Source organism: Lathyrus oleraceus, chromosome 4 (genome assembly GCF_024323335.1).
Source record: "Lathyrus oleraceus cultivar Zhongwan6 chromosome 4, CAAS_Psat_ZW6_1.0, whole genome shotgun sequence".
Lineage (NCBI taxonomy): Eukaryota > Viridiplantae > Streptophyta > Magnoliopsida > Fabales > Fabaceae > Lathyrus > Lathyrus oleraceus.
This window is the reverse complement of record NC_066582.1, coordinates 30404250-30426057: the sequence shown is the minus strand read 5'-3', so window position 1 is coordinate 30426057 and position 21808 is coordinate 30404250. Positions and strand designations below refer to the sequence as shown.

The following is a 21808-nucleotide window of genomic DNA, read 5'->3' as shown; positions in this document are numbered from 1 at the left end:
TCACACCATCCTTTCTATATTTTTGCTCACACACTCCCCAACATCTTAATTTCTAAGGCAACTACCTCACACAAAGGGTACACAATACATCAAAACACCAATCAACACAATACAACCAAAACTATCACATAATTAAATTACGGGAAATAATTTAAATAAAATTGAGGTGTTACAATCTCTACAAGCTTCATCAAGGTACTCTCGATGTTTCTAACTACTTTACTCAGCTAAAAGTTTTATAGGATGAACTGAATAACTATAATCTTGTTCTTGCTTGTTCTTGCGCAATCCCTTGTTCTTATGGTTATTTTTCCTCTGTTCACAAATATTGTGAACAAGATTGTGTGATTTGTTTTCTCAAGGGATTGAATGAAAATTTTACACACTCCAAGCCACAAATAATGATGATAAATCCATTACCAGACATTGACAAAGCATTTTCCCTTATTATTCAACAAGAACGAGAGATGAACAATTTGATATTTGATGTGACTCCAACTGCTATCAACAATGAAGATATTGTTACATTCCAAGTTCAGACAAATTCAGGGAATTACAATGGAAACCCTAGTTATTCTAAAGGGAAGACACATGGCTTTAGTGGTGCTAGAGGTTATAACCGTGTATGCACTCATTGTGGCAGAATGAATCACACTACTAAAACTTGTTTTATCAAGCATGGCTTCCCATCAGGATTCAAAGGGAAAAGTAAATCTCAAAGTGTTGGCAATAATCCTCAATCCACTATTGTAGTTAACATCACCTCTGACTCTTCTCAACAAGGTTCAGTTGCATCATCATTTGGATTCACTCAAGAGCAGTACAACAACATCATATAGTTGCTCCAACAGTCCAAACTCAACCCTAAAGCCAATTCCTTTTCTACCTCCCCCTTTGTCATGAACTTACATTCATCCAACCCTAATGGTAAGAATTCACATCTCTTGATTTTAGATACAGGCGCAACATATCACATTTCCTTTGACAAAACTTCTTTCATTACTTACAAAAACATCATACTTGTCCATGTCAATTTACCTGATGGTTCCCATATTGTTGCATCTATGTCTGGTAGTTTAGTTGTTTCACCTTTTCTAACTCTGCACAATGTGCTTTATATGGCTAATTTTCATTTTAATTTGATTCCTATTGCTAAACTTGTAAGTAGCAATAATTGTTATGTGCATTTCAATGCCGATACCTGTCAAATCCTGCATAACCATTCTAAGTAAATGAGGTACAACTAAGTTGCAAAGAGGGTTGTATGTTCTTGACTCTACACATCACTCTTTAGTTTGCAGTTCCAATGTTAATGGTTCATGTAATCTCTGGCATTTTAGACTGGGACACATTTCTGATATAGGCTTGAAAACTATTTCAAGGTTGTTTCCATTCATTCCTTGTAAGAATAATAATATTCCTTATGATCCTTGCCATTTTGGTAAACAAAGAAAATTACCCTTTCCTCATAGTACTACTCAATCTTGTGCACCTTTTGATATATTGCATATTGATTTATCGGGTCCATTCTCTACCATTTATTTCCTATGACACAAATATTTACTACAGTAGATATAATTGGGTTGTTTTCTTTAAAACAAAGGACCAAGTCAAAAGTATCATCATTCAATTTGTAGCCTATATAGAAAACCAGTTTCACACATCTTTGAAATGTCTCAGAACAGATAATGACACAAAATTTGTTGCCTTATCTGAGTTCCTTTTTTCGAAAGGTAAAATACATCAAAGGTATTATCTTGAAACACCCTAACAAACTAGGGTGGTTAAGATAAAACACCAACATATTCTCAATGTTGCTAGGACCTTATATTTCCACTCCAATATACCATTTAACACATGGAATTTTTGTGTCTAACATGTCATCCATCTAATTAATAGATTGCCCACTCCCTTGTTAAAATTCAAATGTCCTTATTAACTTTTATCAGATACTAAAACCATGATAAAACCCCACACAAATACCAAATCCCATGTAAAAACCAGAGGTAGGCTACGGTCATCCTATAACCCCACTAAGGCGTCTCACCATACATTTTCCAGAGGGCCAGTACGGGTGACCCATAGTATGCGCTACATCTTGTAGTGCAACCCAAACATCTTGTAAGCATTCACCTATATAAAGACCAGGGGTCTACTTCAGGTAGCCCATAACATGTGCTACGACCCATAACACCCCTCAACTTTTCCCATTTCAAATTTATCCATTTAAAATGGACCCCACTCACCATTATCCCACCCAATCACATAAAATTATTTTCTTTAAATGCCCCAAATGATAAGTTTTTCTTCTCATTTTCTAATCACCTTTCTCTCTCTTCACTCGTCTTCTCCAACATTATTCAACCTAAAACCTAAAACCACCATTCTTAACCACCATAAACCTTCATATTCACCATGAACCACACCCCAAAAACAAGCCTGATGACAATTCATCATTGCATATATTTAGTTGAAGAATTAGAGTAAAATAAGTGAAAGTCGAGAAAATATGAAGAAGAATGACCAAAGAATGAGGGGAAAATAGCTAAGTGTGCAAATTGTGGATTTAATGAAAATGTGAGTGAAAAAGGTGCAAAAGCATGCAACCACTGGAATAATCACATACAACATCGTGCACCATCACGCATGCGATAAGGCATTTAAAGTTGCATCGCGCGCGTAATGCAAGGTATCATGCACGCAATGGTCACTTTCCTGGGCTTTTTCTGACGCATTATGGTCCATTATAACGCCTTTAAAAGGGGATTTTTTGCACTTTCACAAGAGTTACAAAATTTGGAGATTGAAGCGCGATTTTGAGGGCACAAGGGAGATTTTTAGAGCATTTGAAGCCATTGGAGGGCATCACTTCAAGGGACTTCTCATGTTATTTTTATTTATCAATTATGGTATTGTTAATTGCACTATGAGTAGCTAAATTCCTCTAGGTTAGGTTGTGTTATGATGAACCTATTTCTATATTGTTGGATTCTATGTTGATTTGACCATTGTATGAACCTATTGATCTATAATCTTATTCAATTGCTTCTTGCTCATAATGCTCTTTATGTGAGATGATATTTTAATATGATTTTGGGCACATAGGGAATATTGACCATTAGTCTATGTGTTGGACCTAGGGCAATTGTTGTACTTATGCTGGTTGAATAAGGATAGTAGACCCCGAGTAGTGGCATAGAGAATTAACGTTCTACACATCGCCTAACCCTACTTACGCTAGTGGACTCACTATGCCAAAAACTAGAATAGACAGTGCACCTTAGAGGGCGCTTTCTTAAAGAAGCGCACTCTAAAGTGAAGAGAAAAATAAGGAGGAATAGACAACGCACTTTAGAGGGCGCTTTTGTAACAAAGCGCCCTCTAAAGTGAAGCGAAAAAATAATGAGGAAATGGAGGGACACCAATAGAGGGCGCGTTTATGAAAGCGCCCTCTAAGGGTACCCTTAGAGGGCGCTTTTAAAAAAGCGCTCTCTAAGTCCATGTACATTTCCAGTTTATAAAGCGCTTTTGGAAAGCCTTAGAGAGCGCTTTTAGAAGCGCCCTCTTAGGCCCCCTTTAGAGGGCGCTTTTTTTACACAAGCGCCCTCTAAGGTCCCCTTTATTAAACATTAAAATTATAACATATATACTGCATGTCTCTTTATTTTCCCTCTCTATATGCTATTTCGTTTATGTAACTGGGTTTTCTCTCTACTGCGATTACTCTCTACTGCGATTACTCTCGTCCTCCGTTCGTTCTCCCTCCCTCACCGTCGTCGTCGCCGTCGCCTTTTTCTGCTGCTGCGTTCACGTTCACTGAGTTATCTGCGTCCACCGTCGCTGTTCACTTTCTTCTCCATCGTTACCGTCACCTTGAAGGTATTTCTCTTCTCTATCGTTACCGTTCACTTTCTTCAGGTGTTTGATTAGGGCATTTTCTAAACTGAGTTTTACATTTTGTGCATTATGTTGATTAATGTTGTTTAGGGTAAACGAGCACTATATGGTGCTCATGAGCACCTTGTTGTAAGGTTTTTTATTTCTGATTGAAAACTGATGTCATTTGGAGTGTGTTTGAGCTTGTGCTTGGAAGTTTGATGATTATGGTTGCAAGTTTGTTCATGTTCCAAACACCATAAGTTTGCATTGGTCTTTTGTATGCAGTAGGTGTGTGTGAGTTTGTATTCAATAATGATGAAAAAAAGAGAGAGTTTAGATTGTTGTAACATGAGATAAATAGAAGGTATATGAATGTGTTTTTTGTGTAGCTTCACGAATATGGTCATTGTCTTACTTGGGTCTTATTGAATCATTTCTATATTACAGATAAAATGGCTAACCAAGACGATACCCATGACGCGAGTGGATCACGTAACAATGTTGAAAAAGAAATCAAACGAGGATTGACTGTTATGAAGTCAATCATTCGTGCAAGAGACAAGGGTGAAAAATTCGAAGTACATTGGAATGCTGAAGACCAACTAATTGAGCATAACGGTTCAATGTTGGCAAGTTACATTGGTTCCCTTGTTCGACAACATATTCCGATTACATGTGATAATTGGAGAAGTCCGGAATTGAAGGTTGGCAAAGAAAAAATATGGTCCGAGATACAGGTACTTACCATATATTATTATATCTTTTTTTTGTTGACTATTTGTTGACCATATATTATTATAATATTACTTATAATAACACACTCCATTTGTATGTTTTTTAGAGATCCTTTCACATCGATGAAAGCCGGCAAAAATATTGTATTCAATTGGCCGGAAAAAGACTCCGAGGATTTCGATCCTTTTTGTCCAACAAATTTCTCAAGGATGAGGAAGGAAACTCTGTTGAAGCAGAACGGCCAATGAAGTATGCGGAGATTATTTCAGCCGAAGAATGGGATAACTTTGTCGCCAAACAAAGAAACGAAAAATTCCATGTAATGTCTATTAATTATGGTATTATACAATTGTTAAGTTACTTGGTTCTAATATGCCTTAAACTTTTTTATCCAGGAAGTAAGCGACAAAAATCGGAAAAGGGCATCAAAACCCGCGTATCCGTACAAAAAAGGGCGTACGGGATATGCACGGTTACAACAAAGAATTGTGAGTATATTCAAATGCTATGAGCTTATACATTGTCACAATATGTTATAATTGATGATCTTATAATCTGATTCAATTTGTAGCTAGCCGAGGAGAAAAGTGACGCAACATCTCTTCCGGAGCACGTATTGTGGAAGGCTGCTCGGGTTGGGAAGGATAGGGCTGTCGTTGAAGCGGTTCAAAATGTTTATGACGAATGTGTAAGTATATGTAACATTATTTCTTTAATTATATCGAAAATTTTGTTAGACATATAATTCATTTTTAATCTCCTCTAATAATATTTCAGGAGACTTTATCCCAAACCTTACCTTCAACCGAGGTCCAGGATTGCAGGAGCGTACTTAGTCGAGTACTAAATGTTCCTGAGTATTCCGGTCGTGTGAGGGGTAAGGGTTTTGGTGTGACTCCGTCGTCATTTTATAAAAAACCAAAAACAAAAAATCCTACCAACAAAGAGGTGATGGAGACCTTGGCGGAGTTAAGGGCACAAGTACTCGAACTGCAAAAGGAGAATGCAAGGTATAGAGAGGAAAGGTGCGGTTCCGAGGCAAAAGATACTAATGACCGAGCTAGTATCAATTGTCAACCGAAATTTCCCGAGGTAATTATATATGTTATTATGAAATTAAAATAGCACTTTTTTACTTGACACATATACACGTTAACAATAACATTTATTATTGGTTTAGGGCATTACACCTTGTCAGCTGTATCTATCGTCACCAACTTATCGCATAGTTCGCAAGGGAAAAGTGCACAACACTTCGGGTGAATTACTTCACCATAATCCCCTCCCGGTGGGATATATGAAAGTTTCGGTTGACCTTGTATTAGATACCGACGCGCTTCTACCATTACCTGACGTTGTTTCAGAGACAACGTTGATGCGAGATGCAGTCGGATCCTTTGTTGGATGGCCGTCAGATCTAATTTTCCCAGATGCCGAGGTATATATGTTCTAAATGATTATGAATATTTAGTATTCACATTTCAATTCAGCTACAATTATGATATTTAATCAATCCTTATTACATGGTAATGTTAGACTCCTACAAGACCCACACATAAAGCTGGTAAAGGGATTTCAAGACGCATCGAGTCGGTTGCATCTCAAAAAGAGGTACAAATATATATACCCATTGAATTATATACGCAACGATTCTGTTGCATCACAAAAAGTCATGATTTAATTTATATGAATTTTTAGGTTCCCGGTCGAAAGTTGAAAAAAGCTGGTAACGATATTCCAACGACGTCCGGGACAAAATCTCAAATTATGATGCGTCTTGAGAAAATGGTGGAAGAGTCCGATATTATGCACGGCGCCATCCGTAGTGTAGATTTTGATGAAGGTGTTTTCGGAATTGCTCATTCCGAAATAATTGCAAAGGAGGACATGCAACAACTTTTTGAACACGAAGAATTGAGCATCGCTGTCATTCATACATACATATGGTACTCCGATCAATCTATTATTTACTTAGTTGAACAATTTATTTACACATTTCAATGAGTAGTCTAATGTTTATTATGTTTCTATTTAAGGTATATGTATGTAACATTGATGCGGGGAACTGAATTGTGTAACCAATTCAATTTTATTGCTGCTTCCCGTATCAACACAACGTTTATAACGAAAAATCCAACATCCGTAAAGAATGAACTAGTCGATAGATTCATGGCGGCCGGCGATAATACTACACCCAGTTTGTATTTTTTACCGTTTAATTCTGACAACGGGTTAGATTTTCTTTCTAATAATTTCATTCTAATCTATGTATATCTTTTACGTAGAAAATTTTCATGCATCTAAATTTTTATTTTATTTTACAGTGGTCACTGGGTGTTGGTTGCTATGGATCTTTCGAGACTAATGGTGTATTATCTCGATTCGTTATCGGGTGATTGGAGTAAATATCCGAGTATGAAGAAGACGGTTGACGCGTAAGTGAAATTCCCCTAAATATTCGTGTGTATTTGTATATTTAATTATGTCTGTCAGATTGATCTCAATATACATTTTTATTTTGTTAGGGCAATACTAAAATTTAGATCGAAAAAGAATTACCGTAATAGGAAGGACATTACCTGGGTCAGAATTCAGGTATATATTAAGTATCTTATTTTTGCTTATAATAGTGTTTGTTTTTTTGCTTATAATAGTGTTTGTAAGAAATTAACTATATATATTGTTTGTTTTTCTGTGTAGTGTCCTCAGCAAAACAATTCGGTCGATTGCGGATTTTTTGTATTGAGATTTATGAGAGATATCATTGCGTTGAATCGTATAGACATCCCAAAAATGGTATGGAATAATAACTTAGGGTTTATTTTAATATTATCGGATATTTCATCTAATTTGTTACTAAATCATGAATATGTTTTATTCTCTTAATTGTAGTACTTTGAGGAATACAAATCTTACTCAAGAGCTCATTTGGATGAAATGAAGGATGAATTGTGTCAATTCATTGTTGATCAAAGAATCATATAGCTAGGTTGTATATTGTTGTACATATATGTATGGAATGTTGTTGTTGTATGCTGTTGTTGTATATATGTTGTATATTGTTGTTGTACTTTTACTAAATCATGAATATGTTGTTGTATATTGTTGATCAAAGAATCATATATTAATGTTGTATATATGGAGGATTAATGTTGTATATAAATGGATTCATGTTGTATATATCAATGGATTAATGGTGTATAACATTGGATTAAAGGATGAAATCAATATGAATTTTACACTTTTGCAGCATGCGAACAGGTTACCAATTAAATATCCACTCTTTTTCAAACAATTTTTTTTAAAATAATTAACACTTTAGAGGACGCTTTCTGTAGGAAGCGCCCTCTAAACACTTTACATTGACAACTTTAGAGGGCGCTTTGTCCAGAAAGCGCCCTCTAAACACTTTACATTGACAACTTTAGAGGGCGCTTTTTCCAGAAAGCGCCCTCTAAGGTGTCCCTTTATGGACCACTCCAGAGGGTGTTTTTTTCTGAAAGCGCACTATAATATGGCCCTTAAAGGGCCACTTTAGACAGCGCTTTCTCCAGGAAAACAAAGCGCTGTCTTTACCTATGTCAGCGCCACTTTAGAGGGCGCTTAAAAGCACTGTTATAGGCCAAAATAAGCGCCCTCTTTTCCCTTATTTGGCGTAGTGACTATGGATATAAATCTTCGAGTAATGGTTATTGAGTTATTTCATGAGGGATTGACTATAATTGTTTTGTTAATTCGTCATGGGGTTATAGTGATTAAGTCATTCATACAGGGCATCAAACATCAACAATAGAGGAATATAGGATTCTAAAACACAACCTGATCGCTTTCGTGACATTGTTTACTCGTTTATTTACTTTTCACGCTGAAACTAGAAACCCCCATTTTTAGTAGTTTTTATAAATTGCATACATTTTATCTTACTTGGAGGCGGTCCTTGTGGATTCGATCCTTTTTTATTACTTTGACATTATCAGTATACTTGTCGAGAAGTCAATAAGTTTTTGGCATCGTTGTCGGGGACTGTTAATTTTTTAACAAGGCGACGTTTGTGCAATTGTTTTTATTTTTAGTCATTTTAATTTTTATTTTAATTTCTTGTTTATCATAGTTCTACTAAGGTATTTTTAGTTTATGTATGCACAGTTCAGGATCACCATTAATTCCATTGGATCCAGAAATTGAAAGAATCGCACGTACTCTTAGAAAAAACAGTTAGAGAAGCAGCTCTGGACGGAGGAATACCATAAGAAGAGTAACTATCAAGTTCTTCTGACTCTGAAGAATAAGTCATGGCAGATGCACAACCCCTTACTACAGGGGACTACTGTAAACGGACTGATGAAGGACATGTTTTTAAGGGGTTTGTACCGATAGACCTTGCTAACTTTGATATTAAAAATTCTTTACCTTCAGGTTTACAATAAATTTTGTTCGACGAGAATGCAATTACAGACCCATGGGCGCATCTTGCACGCTTCTATGAAACAACTTCAATGTGAAAATAACCTGATGTCACTGAATGCCAAGTTAAATTGAGGTTGTTTGAGTTCTCACTGATTGGAAGGGCAAAATATTGGTTGTTTTGCCTTCCGAATGGAATAATCCTAACTTGGAAGGAATTGGAGGATAAATTCCTTGAAAATATTTTTTACCACTACTCAGTTTATCGAGCGTCGAGCAGAAATTATTAATTTTGAGCAATAGGAAATTTAGTCACTTTATGACGCTTGGGAGAGATTCAAACTTTTATTGCGTAGATGCCCGCATCACAATATGAATAATATTGAGCAGATGCAAAACGTCATCAAAGGTCTTAGGAGTCAAACTCGCATGTTATTGGATGCTTCCGTAGAAAGTATTATACGTCAAATGATTGAACCATAAGTAAAAGACCTTATATAGAAGATGTGTATGAATGAATACTGTTCGAAAAGTGAAAGGTCGGTCAAGCTTGAAACTGTGGGCACGCCTAAAGGTAAGTTACCTTTTGATACCCATACTGCTCTTTTAGCTCAAATTGAATTATTGAATAAAAAGCTAGATGAAGGCAACTTAGGTAGAGCTAACGTGAGCCATGTACAAGCACTTAGGTGTGATTTATGTGGAGACGAACATGCGAATGGAAGGTGTTCGTTGGAAGAGACAAGTGAGGAGGTCTAATTTGCTAATTTTCAAAAGAACAACCTGTATTCCAACATATACAATCTGGGTTGGAAAAATCACCCAAAATTCCATTGGAGCAATAACCAGAGTTACAATGCTAGCTAAGGGATGCAACAAAGCCAACAAGCTTTGTTTCAACGGAAGATGTCATAGTTGGAAGAGACCTTGCAGAATTTCATTAAAGTCACGCGACACAAAGAAAATTGTATGTAGAGACTTAAGGCCAATGCATAGTTGAATTGGTATTTAAGGAGGGAGACTTTATTATGCATTCTTATAGTTTGTGTTCTTACAAAGCCTTTGGTGTTAAATTGAGTACCAAGAGAATTAACGTTTGATCGATTCAAACTAGGATTCACATATGAGTATGGGTGATAACACCTTTATGACCTTTTATTCGTTGATTTATGTTGTCAGAATTTTGCCTATGCAAAGCCAATATGCTTGAGGACAAGCAACAATTTAAGGATGAGGGAGTTTGATAAGTGGTTTTTGCATTGTTTTCTTAGTAATTTTTCATTTGATTTTTAGTCATCTTAATCCTTGTTTTTATCACTTTTTATGTGTGGTTATTCGTTTTCTCAGTTTTCAAACTAGAAAGAATGTCATAGAACAAAAGAGAAATCGAGGGGAGCAAAAATCACCGAAGATCAAAGAAGGTAACTTTTTCCATACAAAATCTAAGGGGTCACTACAGGCTGACCGTAGCAAAGGCTACGGGCCGAAATGTCCCCCAGAAGACCTCCATACAAAAATCCAGGGATCTATTATGCGTCGGCCGTAGCACCGCCTACATGCAGTAGCAGCCCCAGGCAATTACGATTTCCTTTTTTCTTTTGTTGCATTTTCTCCCACCTTTTCTGATTCTGATTGTTTTGTTTTGTAAAGAAACACCCATGAACATATAAGGACATGAAATTAAGTCTTGTAGTAATGGGATTAGCCTATTCATAATTGGAATTAAGGGTTAACAAGATATCTTATGCCTTAGAATTGCATTTAGTTTACACAATTTATTTTCCTACATTTTTCTTCAGTTAAAGCTACTTGTATTGCTGTACTAAAGAACTCCATTGAAGGTTTTCTATTCAAATTATTTATTGGTTTCAAATAAGGTTCCTATTTTACTTATTATTGTTATTGTTTTCTGTTATCATGTATACTAATACCATGTATACTTTATTTGTTTTACTGATAAACATGCGCGAGTAGTCTCTTAGGGACTAAGGGTCATGAGGATTGTCTCGTGATATACCTCATATGAAACCCTCTACTATTTTCTTATGAGAAACAAAACCAACAATTATTTTAGAATTATAAGCTTTTAACGCATATGCCATTTACAAAAGTAAGGACATTTCATATACCGATCATACACTGAAAGGGTGTATTTTGGTATTCGAAAGCGGAGTTCTAGACATCTGAGTACGAGACAACGAAAATATCTCAAACTCGGTTGTGAAAGCTCCACTTTTATAGTTGCGTAAAACTAATCTCTAGCAAATAAATTGGGCTGATGAAAGTGGATAAATTATTTATTTGAGACAAGACAACCCGCTAACGAAATTAGGTGTTGTCTAATTTTCTTTATTTTTCTATAATTTGATATGTTTCTCATGATAGAACTATAGATCACGTGAGTCTTTTTGGATATGAATCATCCACCCTATGTCATGTTTTAAGCTTCTTATTTCTTAACAGAAAATATAATCCCAAACTCATTTTTTATCGCTTTATCTAAACAACGATAAGATAGAAATCGATAATCAATTATTTGGTCTCTATGGTACGACAACCATTTTACTACTTCGATATTGACATACACTTGCGGCGTGTCAAACTTTGTGATTTTAAAATAAAAAAGTAGAGTAAATAGATAATTAATAAATGAATTCTAAAGTCAATACAAATGTTAAATCTTTTAACAATAAAGTGATTATTATTTAAAAATAACAAAGTGATTTTACCTTCATGTTCTTTTAAGTAGTCTTTCTATAGATGACAACGGGTCGGATATTGTAGCACATGTATGCATATTCGTAGTTTGACAAAATGCTTTTACTTAGGCTCATACTCTCATGGGCACCAATGGTACCTAAGTACCTCTACATGTTACTCGTATTTCTACTAAAAATAAATCGATTAATTATAAAATATACATCTTTTTACTTTTTAATAACATTGAAATGATTTCAAAGATTTTAATGATGTATTATGAAAATTATAAACTATTCTCTACATTTCAAAGTGAGTGTTGTTTTAGGAAACAAAATTTCTTTCAAAATTAATGTCATTCTCACTTCTTAATATAGAAATAAAAATGATTGATATCATTTTAATTGTTATTTTTTAAAGTTGTTGACTTATAAATATCAACAATTTGTTTACAGGAATCGAATCATGGATCAGCAACTTACATACATTTAACTCAAATAACACATACTAGTTGAGTTATCCACTGACCCTATTTCAATTATAGAATTTAAGTCATATCATATACACTATTCCAACACATTAATAAAGTTAATTTAGAAAAAATATAGTATATTTTAACAATTTTATTTCACTCCTTAATATGTATTCAAAAACTTTAAATGTCACTTATTTTGACAATTTTATTTCACTCCTTAATATGTATGCAAAAACTTTAAATGATTTTTACTTTAAATTGACACTTATTTTGACAAGTATAGTATGATTACAAAGTGTGACGAAATCTATTACTTTTCTTAAACGATGTGGCTTCTAGTGACATATTATATGTTCACCGGTGGTTGAGAGGCCTTTAGATTCCTTTCTTCAACTATTGGATTGGATCTATATTCTTTCACCTTCTTACTTTTTAAAAAAAAGTTAGGCTTATACATGTACCATAACGAGACAATATTTCATCATTGCCTTTTCTCAACTTCTTGGCATCTATGACCCCAACATTATTAGCCTATACAAATTCATCGCGTGGAAATTGATTCCCTGATTAGGGAAATTTTGGTTTACTCTATTCTTGACTCTTTTTAAAAAGGTGTAATGCTCCTATAAATACTCTTATCTTTCAGATTTCAAATCACCTCTTTCATTTGCAATTTCAAATTATTTATTATCTCAATTTTTAAACAAGTGTTTTGACATTAAAACTTTTATTGAGATTTTTCTGCAGGGTTTCCTCAACTCGTAGAGAGACATTTGAGGTGGCACAAGTTCAAGGTGTGGTGGAGAAATAAGGATTGTTGTAAACGTTGGAGATAGATGAATCCAAATTTCCTGATGTGGGGAAGATAAAGTTAGTCCATTGTTAAAGTTAAGGTTAATCTAAATGATCTTACTAGCTACGACTCAACAAGGAAGGTTAAAGTTTTAAGTGATTCTGTCCCTACGGTTCAACACTCTCATGTTGAGTAACACATTGAAATATTAATGCACGTTTGATACAGACGATGTTAATGATCTGGTGTAGATCGGAGTTGCTCATGTAAGTGTGAGGAAATCATATTTGGGTTGATTCTTAGGAATTTGTACTGTGTTCTCCAAGTCAGTCTAGGAATTTGACATACTGACTTTCCTTTTATAGTCACATCATATGGTTTCTTTGGGATTTAAGAATTTCTTGTGCATGATAGTTGTACAAAGAGACATATACCACAATATTACTCATTCTGTTATATCATTGTCATCCTTCAAACAAATTTTATAAGCATGTATTTTCTTAAGGCAATTTCATTCTTGTTCATAAGATCCTTAAACCTTCTTTAGGTCCATAACCGAAGAATTACATTTTGTCTTGACGTCATCAATTAGACATCGCATCAACGAGATTATTCTTGATCATGTGTATGTTATTCTTCGTATGGCACTAAAAACTTAATCATATGAATGTTATTCTTCAAAGGAGGTCCAAGTGAACTTTTCGTCTTATATATGTTAATACTCCTATTAAAATGAGAATAATTTTTATTTATTTTTAAATACCATAAATTTTTTAATTGATATGCATAATTTACACTATTAATTAATCATAACTCTTTAATTTTTACTTTAATCACATTTAAAATACCACATATAAATGATTATAATACACTAACCCAAACTCTACTTTAAATCTTGTTTCTTCCCTAAACCAAAATATTTAGTATTTTGTAATAATTTTGATTAAACAACACAAATAAATTTACCATAAAAAAACTTTTCAAATACACCTAAAACCATAAAAAAAAAACACAAAACGCAGCAATAGCAAAGGCATATCTAGGGTTGAGTGGGTTAATCGATCAGAAAAATTTGCTGCTGCTAATTCCAATCGTGTTTCCGTCGTCATCGCCGCCATGGATTCTCTGCTAGCAACTTACGCCTCTTCAGACGAAGACGAAGACCACCAACAACCAATCCCGTCCAAAACAACTTCGTCTTCTTCCTCCCTCTTCCCCACTCTTCCTCCACCCAAATCATCTTCTTCCTCTTCTCTCTTCAACTTTCTTCCTCCTCCCAAACAACCCTCTTCCGACACACTTTCCGCCGCCCCCTCCAATTTGACCGGAATCTCTTCTCTCCCAAAACCTAAATCCCAAATCCATGAAAAACCCAAAAGAGTCGTCCAATTCAAACCCCCAATCATTCCTTTACCAAAACCCAATCTTGAAGAGGATGAAGATGATGACGAAGAAGAAGAACGAAACAGAAGAAGAAAGTTGGAGTCTTCCATTCAAGCTCCATCGGTGAAATCATTTTTGTCCAGCATTCCAGCCCCGCGAAACTCTTCCACTCTTGGTGTTCAATCAAGCTCAGGTTCCGGCCGGAGATCCATCCTCGAAACTAACACACCAGCACCGGAGCCAAGTTCCGGTGGTGTCTCTGTCTCAGTCGCCGCAGAGAGCAATGTTCCTGAAGATCAAAACCGAGGGGATTATGAAAATTATGAGAATTACCAATATGCCACTGACCAGTATGATAGTTATGGGAATTACCAATATCCAACTGACCAGTATGAGAGTTCTGGTGCTAGCACTGGCACTGCTTCCAATGGTGATGGGTATGCGAACTACGGTGCCTATGAGGATTATGGACAGTATGAAAATAAATGGGTTGATAGGTCGGTGCCAATGGCCCCGGAGGATTCTGCGATTAGTGAGAGTGTGTTGAAGTTTACTGGGAAGAGAGGTAGGAAGGAGGTTCCGGTGGAAGTGATTGAAGTGAAGCAAGATGAGTTGATGAAGAATAGACCAAGAGAGGATAAAGCCAAGCTAACTGGGTTAGCTTTTGGACCTTCTTACCAGGTATTGTTCAGTTTTCTTTTACTTGTTAGGAACTTTTTTAAATGGTTGATACTCATATCTTACCTGAGAATACAATCAATATTTAATGTTACATAGATGATAATGATGATGACGATGATGATGATGTGTATTGTGTTTTTTTGTGAAACTTGGATTTGATTTAGTGTCTAGGTGATGGACTTTTGAGATTGCGCTTTTTGTGTGTTTGTTTTACATTTAATTTAACTTAATTGATAGTAAGGCGAGCGGGGTATGACGATTTTAGTAAAGCGCACATATGAGTGATGGTCGAGATGGAAAATGTGTAACTAAAAAAACAGTATCTGAAATAATTTGAGAGCCTTGTTAAATCCTACGTGAAAGTATGTTCAAACAGTATAGGAGATAGTAAACTCAATAGAGGCTGGGTTTTTTTGGTCACCAATTGGATTGCATTCAAGAGAAACTGTAAAACATCTTTTATTAAGAAAAAATGAACTCCCTTTTAAAAGCCTTTAAGCCTTCTTCTTTTTGTAAAACAACTGCTATAAGTAAAAGAAATCCTAAATTGCATATTGATTTGGTTATAGCTATCTAGTATAAATGGAGATTTGCAAGGTGCATTTACTTACATTGATAGGGATTAACAACTAAATGCAGGGTAGAACGCTTCAAACATTGCATCTAACATTTTTGTGAACAGAAAAGGAAAGTCATGGCTTAAAATTTTTGAATTAGTCAGGGTCGATGTTTGGTGGTGACTAGTTCTGATCCTCCTTAGTTGTTTCTGTAGTCAGCTGAGTGTTGGTACTATGTCTTGGCTCCGTTTAGCGTATGTATTTGTATTTTTGTGGTTAACAATAGGACAGACCTTAGGAATTTTGTTATGCTATCTCATTCAGCTGGTGAGTAATACTGTGGTCAGGAAAATAAGAGGAAGCTGATTTTTTTTTTTTTGAAAACTTGGTATCCGGCCTTGAGAGTGACTAATCAAAGGGGACCATTCCCACCGTCCACTATCGGGGGGGCCATTTAAAGGCAGAGCAAAGCTCTGTATGGATTGACCCAACACAAGGATTGTTAGCACCTAGTGAAATTCGAACTTGAGACCTTGAGAGGAGCAGACTCATGTCCAAGTCTTTCACCAACCGGCAAACCCTTGAGGTTTTAAGAGGAAGCTGTTTGAATTAACATAGTGGAATTTGACTGTTTTATGATCTATCTTTGAATTAACGCACAAGAGAACATTTTGGCTTTAGTTAATTAATCCATGTAACCAATCTCATCTAGTAGGAAAACTTGGTTGTTGTTGTCATGTCTGTCTGTCTAGTAGGAAAACTTGGTTGGATGCCTATGCATAAAACCAACTTATATTTTTAAACTTTTATTTCTGTTGCCATTTTCTTGGATGCCTTTGCAACTACAAAGAAAACCTTTCAAATAGTTGTTAGCTTGAGTATTTTTCTTACAACAATCGAAAGAATTATGGTATAATATTGTTGGACACTAGGACTGTTATATACTGCATTGTTGGATCTTCATCTTCTATTGCCACTATCCCTATAAAAGGCAATAGTAGTGATACCAAAAATTTTGACATGTGTCGGTTTGTAGTGGGAAGTGCTTAGCTGAGATATTATAAGCATGTGTTCTTGAGTTTGATTTTGGGTCCATATGTATGGAAAAAGTACTGTGTGACAACCATAAATCATAGTTCATGTTACACCATTTTTGCAATTGGAGGCACAGAAAAAAAGTTAATTTTACTGGTGCCCCAAAAAGATAAATCATTTATTTTTCACAGACAAAATCTGAAGTCCTTTTTTTTTGCAACTGTTTTTTGTGTATTCTCCATTTTTTTTTGAAACTGTGTTTTTTGGTGTGTAGTATCCACTTTTAGTGGAATCTCCCTTCCAACCATATTTTCTCCATCCACTTTTGGTGTGAAGTATGCTACTATGATTACTATTTTGTATTGATCAGTTTTCTTTCCTTTTATAGCCTGTTTCAGCAAAGGGAAAGCCTTCAAAGCTAATGAAGAGGAAGCATCAAATTGGTTCATTGTACTTTGATATGAAACAAAATGAAATGAAACTCGCCGAGCGCCGTTCCAAGGGCATGCTTACCAAAGCTGAAACACAAGCGAAATATGGATGGTGATTTGGGGATGATGCTGTAATTTTAAGCACTCCATTTGTAAAATGATTTACAAAGCTAGCTTTCAAATGTAGCTGCAGCACTTGTGCTATACTGTTCTGTATGGATACATTTACAGATTTACTCCAATTTTCAGTGTAAAGAATAAATTTATTATCATATATTCTTATTGTGGAATTTTGTAGGTAGAGTTTCATTCCTAATAAAATTACATTTCTTTCCTTTGAATCAACTTTAGTTTAGAGGTCAGTTTTTTGGATATAGTTATTTTCATTTAATTAATCTCTCCTTGGATTTTGGTGAACATAATGTATCCGTTAAGTTGAAAAACGATCATAATCAGACGATCTGGTAGTGTCAATCGCAATTGATATATAGCTTTAAAAATTCATTCTAATTTGAAATAGATTGTTGTGTTTAAGTTTATTGTTCAACTTAATTTTACACTAATACTTTCAATTATGTCCTACTATATTCAATCCAATTTTGAGTAAAATCAATTTCACAAAATAGTTTTTTATTAAACAAACACACTTAGGTGAGATGCTTATTACATGCCACAAACTCATCTTAGTAAGATCATTCACGTTAATTAAAAAAATGCGGACTGAGATAGAATAGAACTTTTTTTTATCAATGCTTGATTTGTAAAATAATCATGAACTGTGAGAGAAAACTGTGAGAAAATTTCATGAGGCATCCTTCACGCATAACATTACTTGCTATCTTTTTAGTTGGAGTGTCACTCAAGTGTTTATTGATTGCTAGCTTTCTCTTTAAAATCTAAATAACTTCTATCTGTTTTATATAATCTGTTACTGAGATTCAGGTCCAACAAGAAGAACAATAAATTAAATGATTCTTGAACAGACCAAAATGAGGGGACTGAGAAGGATACATTTTTATATATCAAATGTGTTTTGTTCACCACAATGTACATACAAATTTGTAATGATCCACAGAAAGATGAAATAGATTTCTTCCTTGTGAAACTGCTCAAATCTTTGACTTGAAATACCTCTGATCAGAAGGTTGAGCCATTGAACCCAAAGAAAGAGCGCTGCACCACAACACAAATAAAATGAGATCTAGAATGTCAGCAATGAAACAATAAAATATATATTGTAAAAGATACTTCAGTAAATTCAAAATGATAGTGAAAATACATAAATCATGATACAGATCACTATATGTTGAGAACTATTTCCACAAAATGTGATGGGAACTAGTATCTCATTACAAAAGAATAAGGAAGCTTCTTGGATTACAATGTTGCAGAGCTTCAAGGGTCTGCGCCGCCAACTCAATCAAAATGACAAGCTACCTCACTCTAATCCCTTCCTCCTATTTATACACATTTTTTTAACATCAAAATATATTAATTGGATTCACTAGACAAGATGTGCACAAGAAGGAAATTTGAGTAAGAGTACAAATGGACTGAAAAAACAGGCCGCAAAGCTGCAGATCAACACAAATCCATAACAGAAACAATCCCATTTCCAAACCATTCGAAAAGGCATACATCACAACGACCAAAACTAAGAAAAGCTAAAACATAAACCACCCCATGACAGGAGAGCCAGGGCTGATTTAGCAGAAAAAATCTGATATACACTAAAACAGACCAAACGGAACCGCAACACCGGACTGATACACCCTAGAATCTGCTCCCCATCAAAAACCAATCTTCCCATAATTCTCTCCTCGTATTTATATGCATAACATCACACTCCAACCTAACCAACTAACAAAAGAGTTACCAGTCACAAAAATAACAATATCCATTGTTGCTTCATATATCTGGAATAATTTCCAAAAAGCCGATAAATTTTGGCACCCAAAATATTCACCTTTGGGGTGAAATAATCCTCAGGCACAATGTTCTCACAACCTATCAAGTACAGTCTCTCAAGCCATATTATTGATTTTATCCTATTATCCAAATACTTAATGAGAATAATACATGAAATAGAGTACCACGCATAACTAGATAAAGTAAGGTAACTGAGAATCCTAATTGAATAGAACGAATATACCAGATGCCAGTTAAAAACAGAAAAAAGAACAGAAATTTACCTCCACATCATAAAACTTGATGTAGAATCTGGAGCTATCAATGTACAGCTTAGTTTGAATAATTTCGGCAATAGTAGAACTCAATTTTCCATTAACAGTTGGACCAAGACCCCCAATTGATACCAATTCTCCATAGGCAGCAGGCTCTTCAGTCCCACCAAATGCAATAGGCACTCCACCATTCAACAAAATCATCACATACTGAAACACAATTCAAAAAAAAAAACACAAATTTAAGTCAAATTGAACTAAATAAAGTTGATAGATAAAACTACAATTCAGTGTTGCTGGCATTAAGACCATCAAGGGTTTGATAAAGTATTGTCATCTACAGAGTAATTTCATCAAACAACTGGTGGTCAAGAATGAAGAATGTCTAAAAATGTACTCAACGGATTCGGGTTTTCCAATGATCTTTGCAACAGCTTTGGTGGCATCTCTGAGAATGTCTGAAGCAATAACAGGGTCCACAGGAATGTTGGTGAAGAGGTTCAAAGTGGGCATTGCGGTGTTGTTGTTGCTGCAGTTATCAACGGATAGAACAAGACCTTCAGGAGGATAAGGTGTCTCTTCGTACACCAATATTTTTTGTTTGGTTTATTTTGGTATTTGGTCTCCAATATTTTATACCAATTTCAATGAAAAATTGTAAATTTTGATATTACAAGTTAAAGATAATTTAGGCTATGTTCAATATTTTTTGAAAATCAAAGTGCCCTATTAGGGCTTGTTTGGATAAATGGAAGCTTATCACACAAACACTTATCAAAATAAGAACTTATAGAACAAAAGATAAAATAAATATAAATTGTTTTTATCTATGTTCTAAGCTGTTTCCTATGATATCTTGGAGAATGTATAAAAATATATTCAAAAAAATTTAAGAAAAATGATATAAACTGTTTTGAAAAGGATTATTAAATAGTGACACAAAACTTTATATAAGTAGATAAACTATGCTTGATGGATTGAATTAAAATTCAAAACTATGACCACTAATTCACTTAAATCGGTTTTTTTTTACAAAAATAACCCAGTTTTTCAAGGAAATTCCCAAAATACCCCTGGTTTAAAAAAAATCCCAAAATATCCCACTTTTAGGAGGAGTCTCCAATTGAATTGACGACTCCTCTTAAAACTTGAATGGAGGCGCCAATTGGATTGGCTAGGGCAGGTGCCCTAACCAATCCAATTGGCGCCTATGTGCAGGTTTTAAGAGGAGTCGCCAATTCAATTTGAGACTCCTCATAAAATGCATTTTTTGTCTTATAAATAGATGCGTTGTGTGACCAATTGTTTCACATCTCATATAATCATTTGGCTATCATGTTTGGTGTTCGTCGCCGATACGGAAAGGTGATTTATGCGAGAGACAAACCTCAAATGCTGATGCTGTTTTGAAACATCACCACGTTCGATCAACTGAAGAGGGAGCTGGTTCGTTGATTAGATGGGAAAATACCAGAAGGGGAAAAAATCAGAAGTATTGAGAGACTTGACAATATCTTTGGTTGGGTGCGAATGAAGACTGATAAGGATGCTAGGGAAATGATGTTCGGTCGAGACGACATCAATTTGATTGTTGTAATCAGTTAGAAATATTTATATTTTCAGATGTTTTGTAGTGATGTTTGTTGTGAACCTCGTTGTAACAAGAACTTAATGATATATAATGATTGAATGTTACAGAAATACAATGTTACAAAAAGCTTAAGACCTAGATGATGCTCCTCGATTGGGGCAGTTGTTTTGTTGTGTCCTGGTTGACGACAGATACTACATAATCTTATCATTTTATCTGTGGAATCCATCTCTGTTCTTATACGTGTGCTGTTTGGCATTCCTTTCTTCTTTCTACGCATCTCGTCATTGTGCCAAACAATATCTCCTTCATATGGAGGCCAGTAATCCTCCATTGGTAGTACTGAGAAGCTTTGAGTATATACATTCATGATGGTGTTGGCCTTGTACACATCAGATAAATGGTTGTAAGCGTCTTGACGAGTATAAGCGCATGCTGCTATGACATGGGAACAAGGTATGCGGAAGACCTGAAATTTTCCACAATCGCACCAACTTCTGTTTAGTCTAACATCGTAGGCTAAATTTGGTCTCCCCTCGTTGTTGCCCATTGTTTCCTGGACGCTGAAATTTTGTCTATGACGGTCAAAGACTGTTACAACGTGTGTGCTGGCTTTGATGCTCTCCTCTTTCATGACCTTCATGCAACACTCACTGAATACTTGCCCGGACATTAACACTGTACTCCATCTTTCACCTCTGGTTGCGAACATAGAAGTCAACCTATAATAGGTTGATCTTACCAAGGCGGTTACCAGCAGATTTCGAATTCCTTTGAAAACCCCGTTCATGCATTCCACAATGTTTGTTGTCATGTGGCCCCATCGACAACCTCTGTCAAATGCCCTTGTCCACTGCTCTACTGATATGTTATTTATCCATCTCCCTGCGTCTTCATTAGACAGTCTAATTTCATCACGATAATATTGAAATGACGGTTGAGTTAAAACATACCCAACATTCAC

At 35.2% G+C, this 21808-nt stretch overlaps 2 protein-coding genes across 2 annotated transcripts; one reads left to right on the top strand and one right to left on the bottom strand.

The window, feature by feature from the left end:
- Nucleotides 1-13959: 13959 nt before the first annotated feature.
- LOC127138588 (flocculation protein FLO11) lies at nucleotides 13960-17411 on the top strand. Its single transcript, XM_051065068.1, has 2 exons — nucleotides 13960-15047; nucleotides 17028-17411. Exons 1-2 carry the CDS (start codon nucleotides 14100-14102, stop codon nucleotides 17184-17186), a joined length of 1107 nt encoding a protein of 368 aa, XP_050921025.1. The 5' UTR covers nucleotides 13960-14099; the 3' UTR covers nucleotides 17187-17411.
- A 649-nt stretch (nucleotides 17412-18060) lies between these two features.
- Nucleotides 18061-19994, bottom strand: LOC127138589 (uncharacterized). Its single transcript, XM_051065069.1, has 3 exons — nucleotides 19656-19994; nucleotides 19263-19463; nucleotides 18061-18243 (listed from the first exon to the last, which is right to left on the bottom strand). The coding sequence occupies exons 1-3, from the start codon at nucleotides 19764-19766 to the stop codon at nucleotides 18208-18210; spliced, it is 348 nt and encodes a 115-aa protein (XP_050921026.1). The 5' UTR covers nucleotides 19767-19994; the 3' UTR covers nucleotides 18061-18207.
- Nucleotides 19995-21808: the final 1814 nt, after the last annotated feature.

What these genes read in the sequence shown, in the direction of transcription:
- LOC127138588 (XM_051065068.1), top strand. Translation starts at nt 14,100, where the DNA reads ATGGATTCTCTGCTAGCAACTTACGCCTCTTCAGACGAAGACGAAGAC. An exon ending in CTTTTGGACCTTCTTACCAG is followed by an intron (nt 15,048 to 17,027) that starts GTATTGTTCAGT and finishes TTCCTTTTATAG; the next exon opens with CCTGTTTCAGCAAAGGGAAA.
- LOC127138589 (XM_051065069.1), bottom strand. Translation starts at nt 19,766, where the DNA reads ATGCCCACTTTGAACCTCTTCACCAACATTCCTGTGGACCCTGTTATT. An exon ending in TCATTGGAAAACCCGAATCC is followed by an intron (nt 19,464 to 19,655) that starts GTTGAGTACATT and finishes ATTGTGTTTCAG; the next exon opens with TATGTGATGATTTTGTTGAA. An exon ending in TCAAGTTTTATGATGTGGAG is followed by an intron (nt 18,244 to 19,262) that starts GTAAATTTCTGT and finishes GTTGTGGTGCAG; the next exon opens with CGCTCTTTCTTTGGGTTCAA.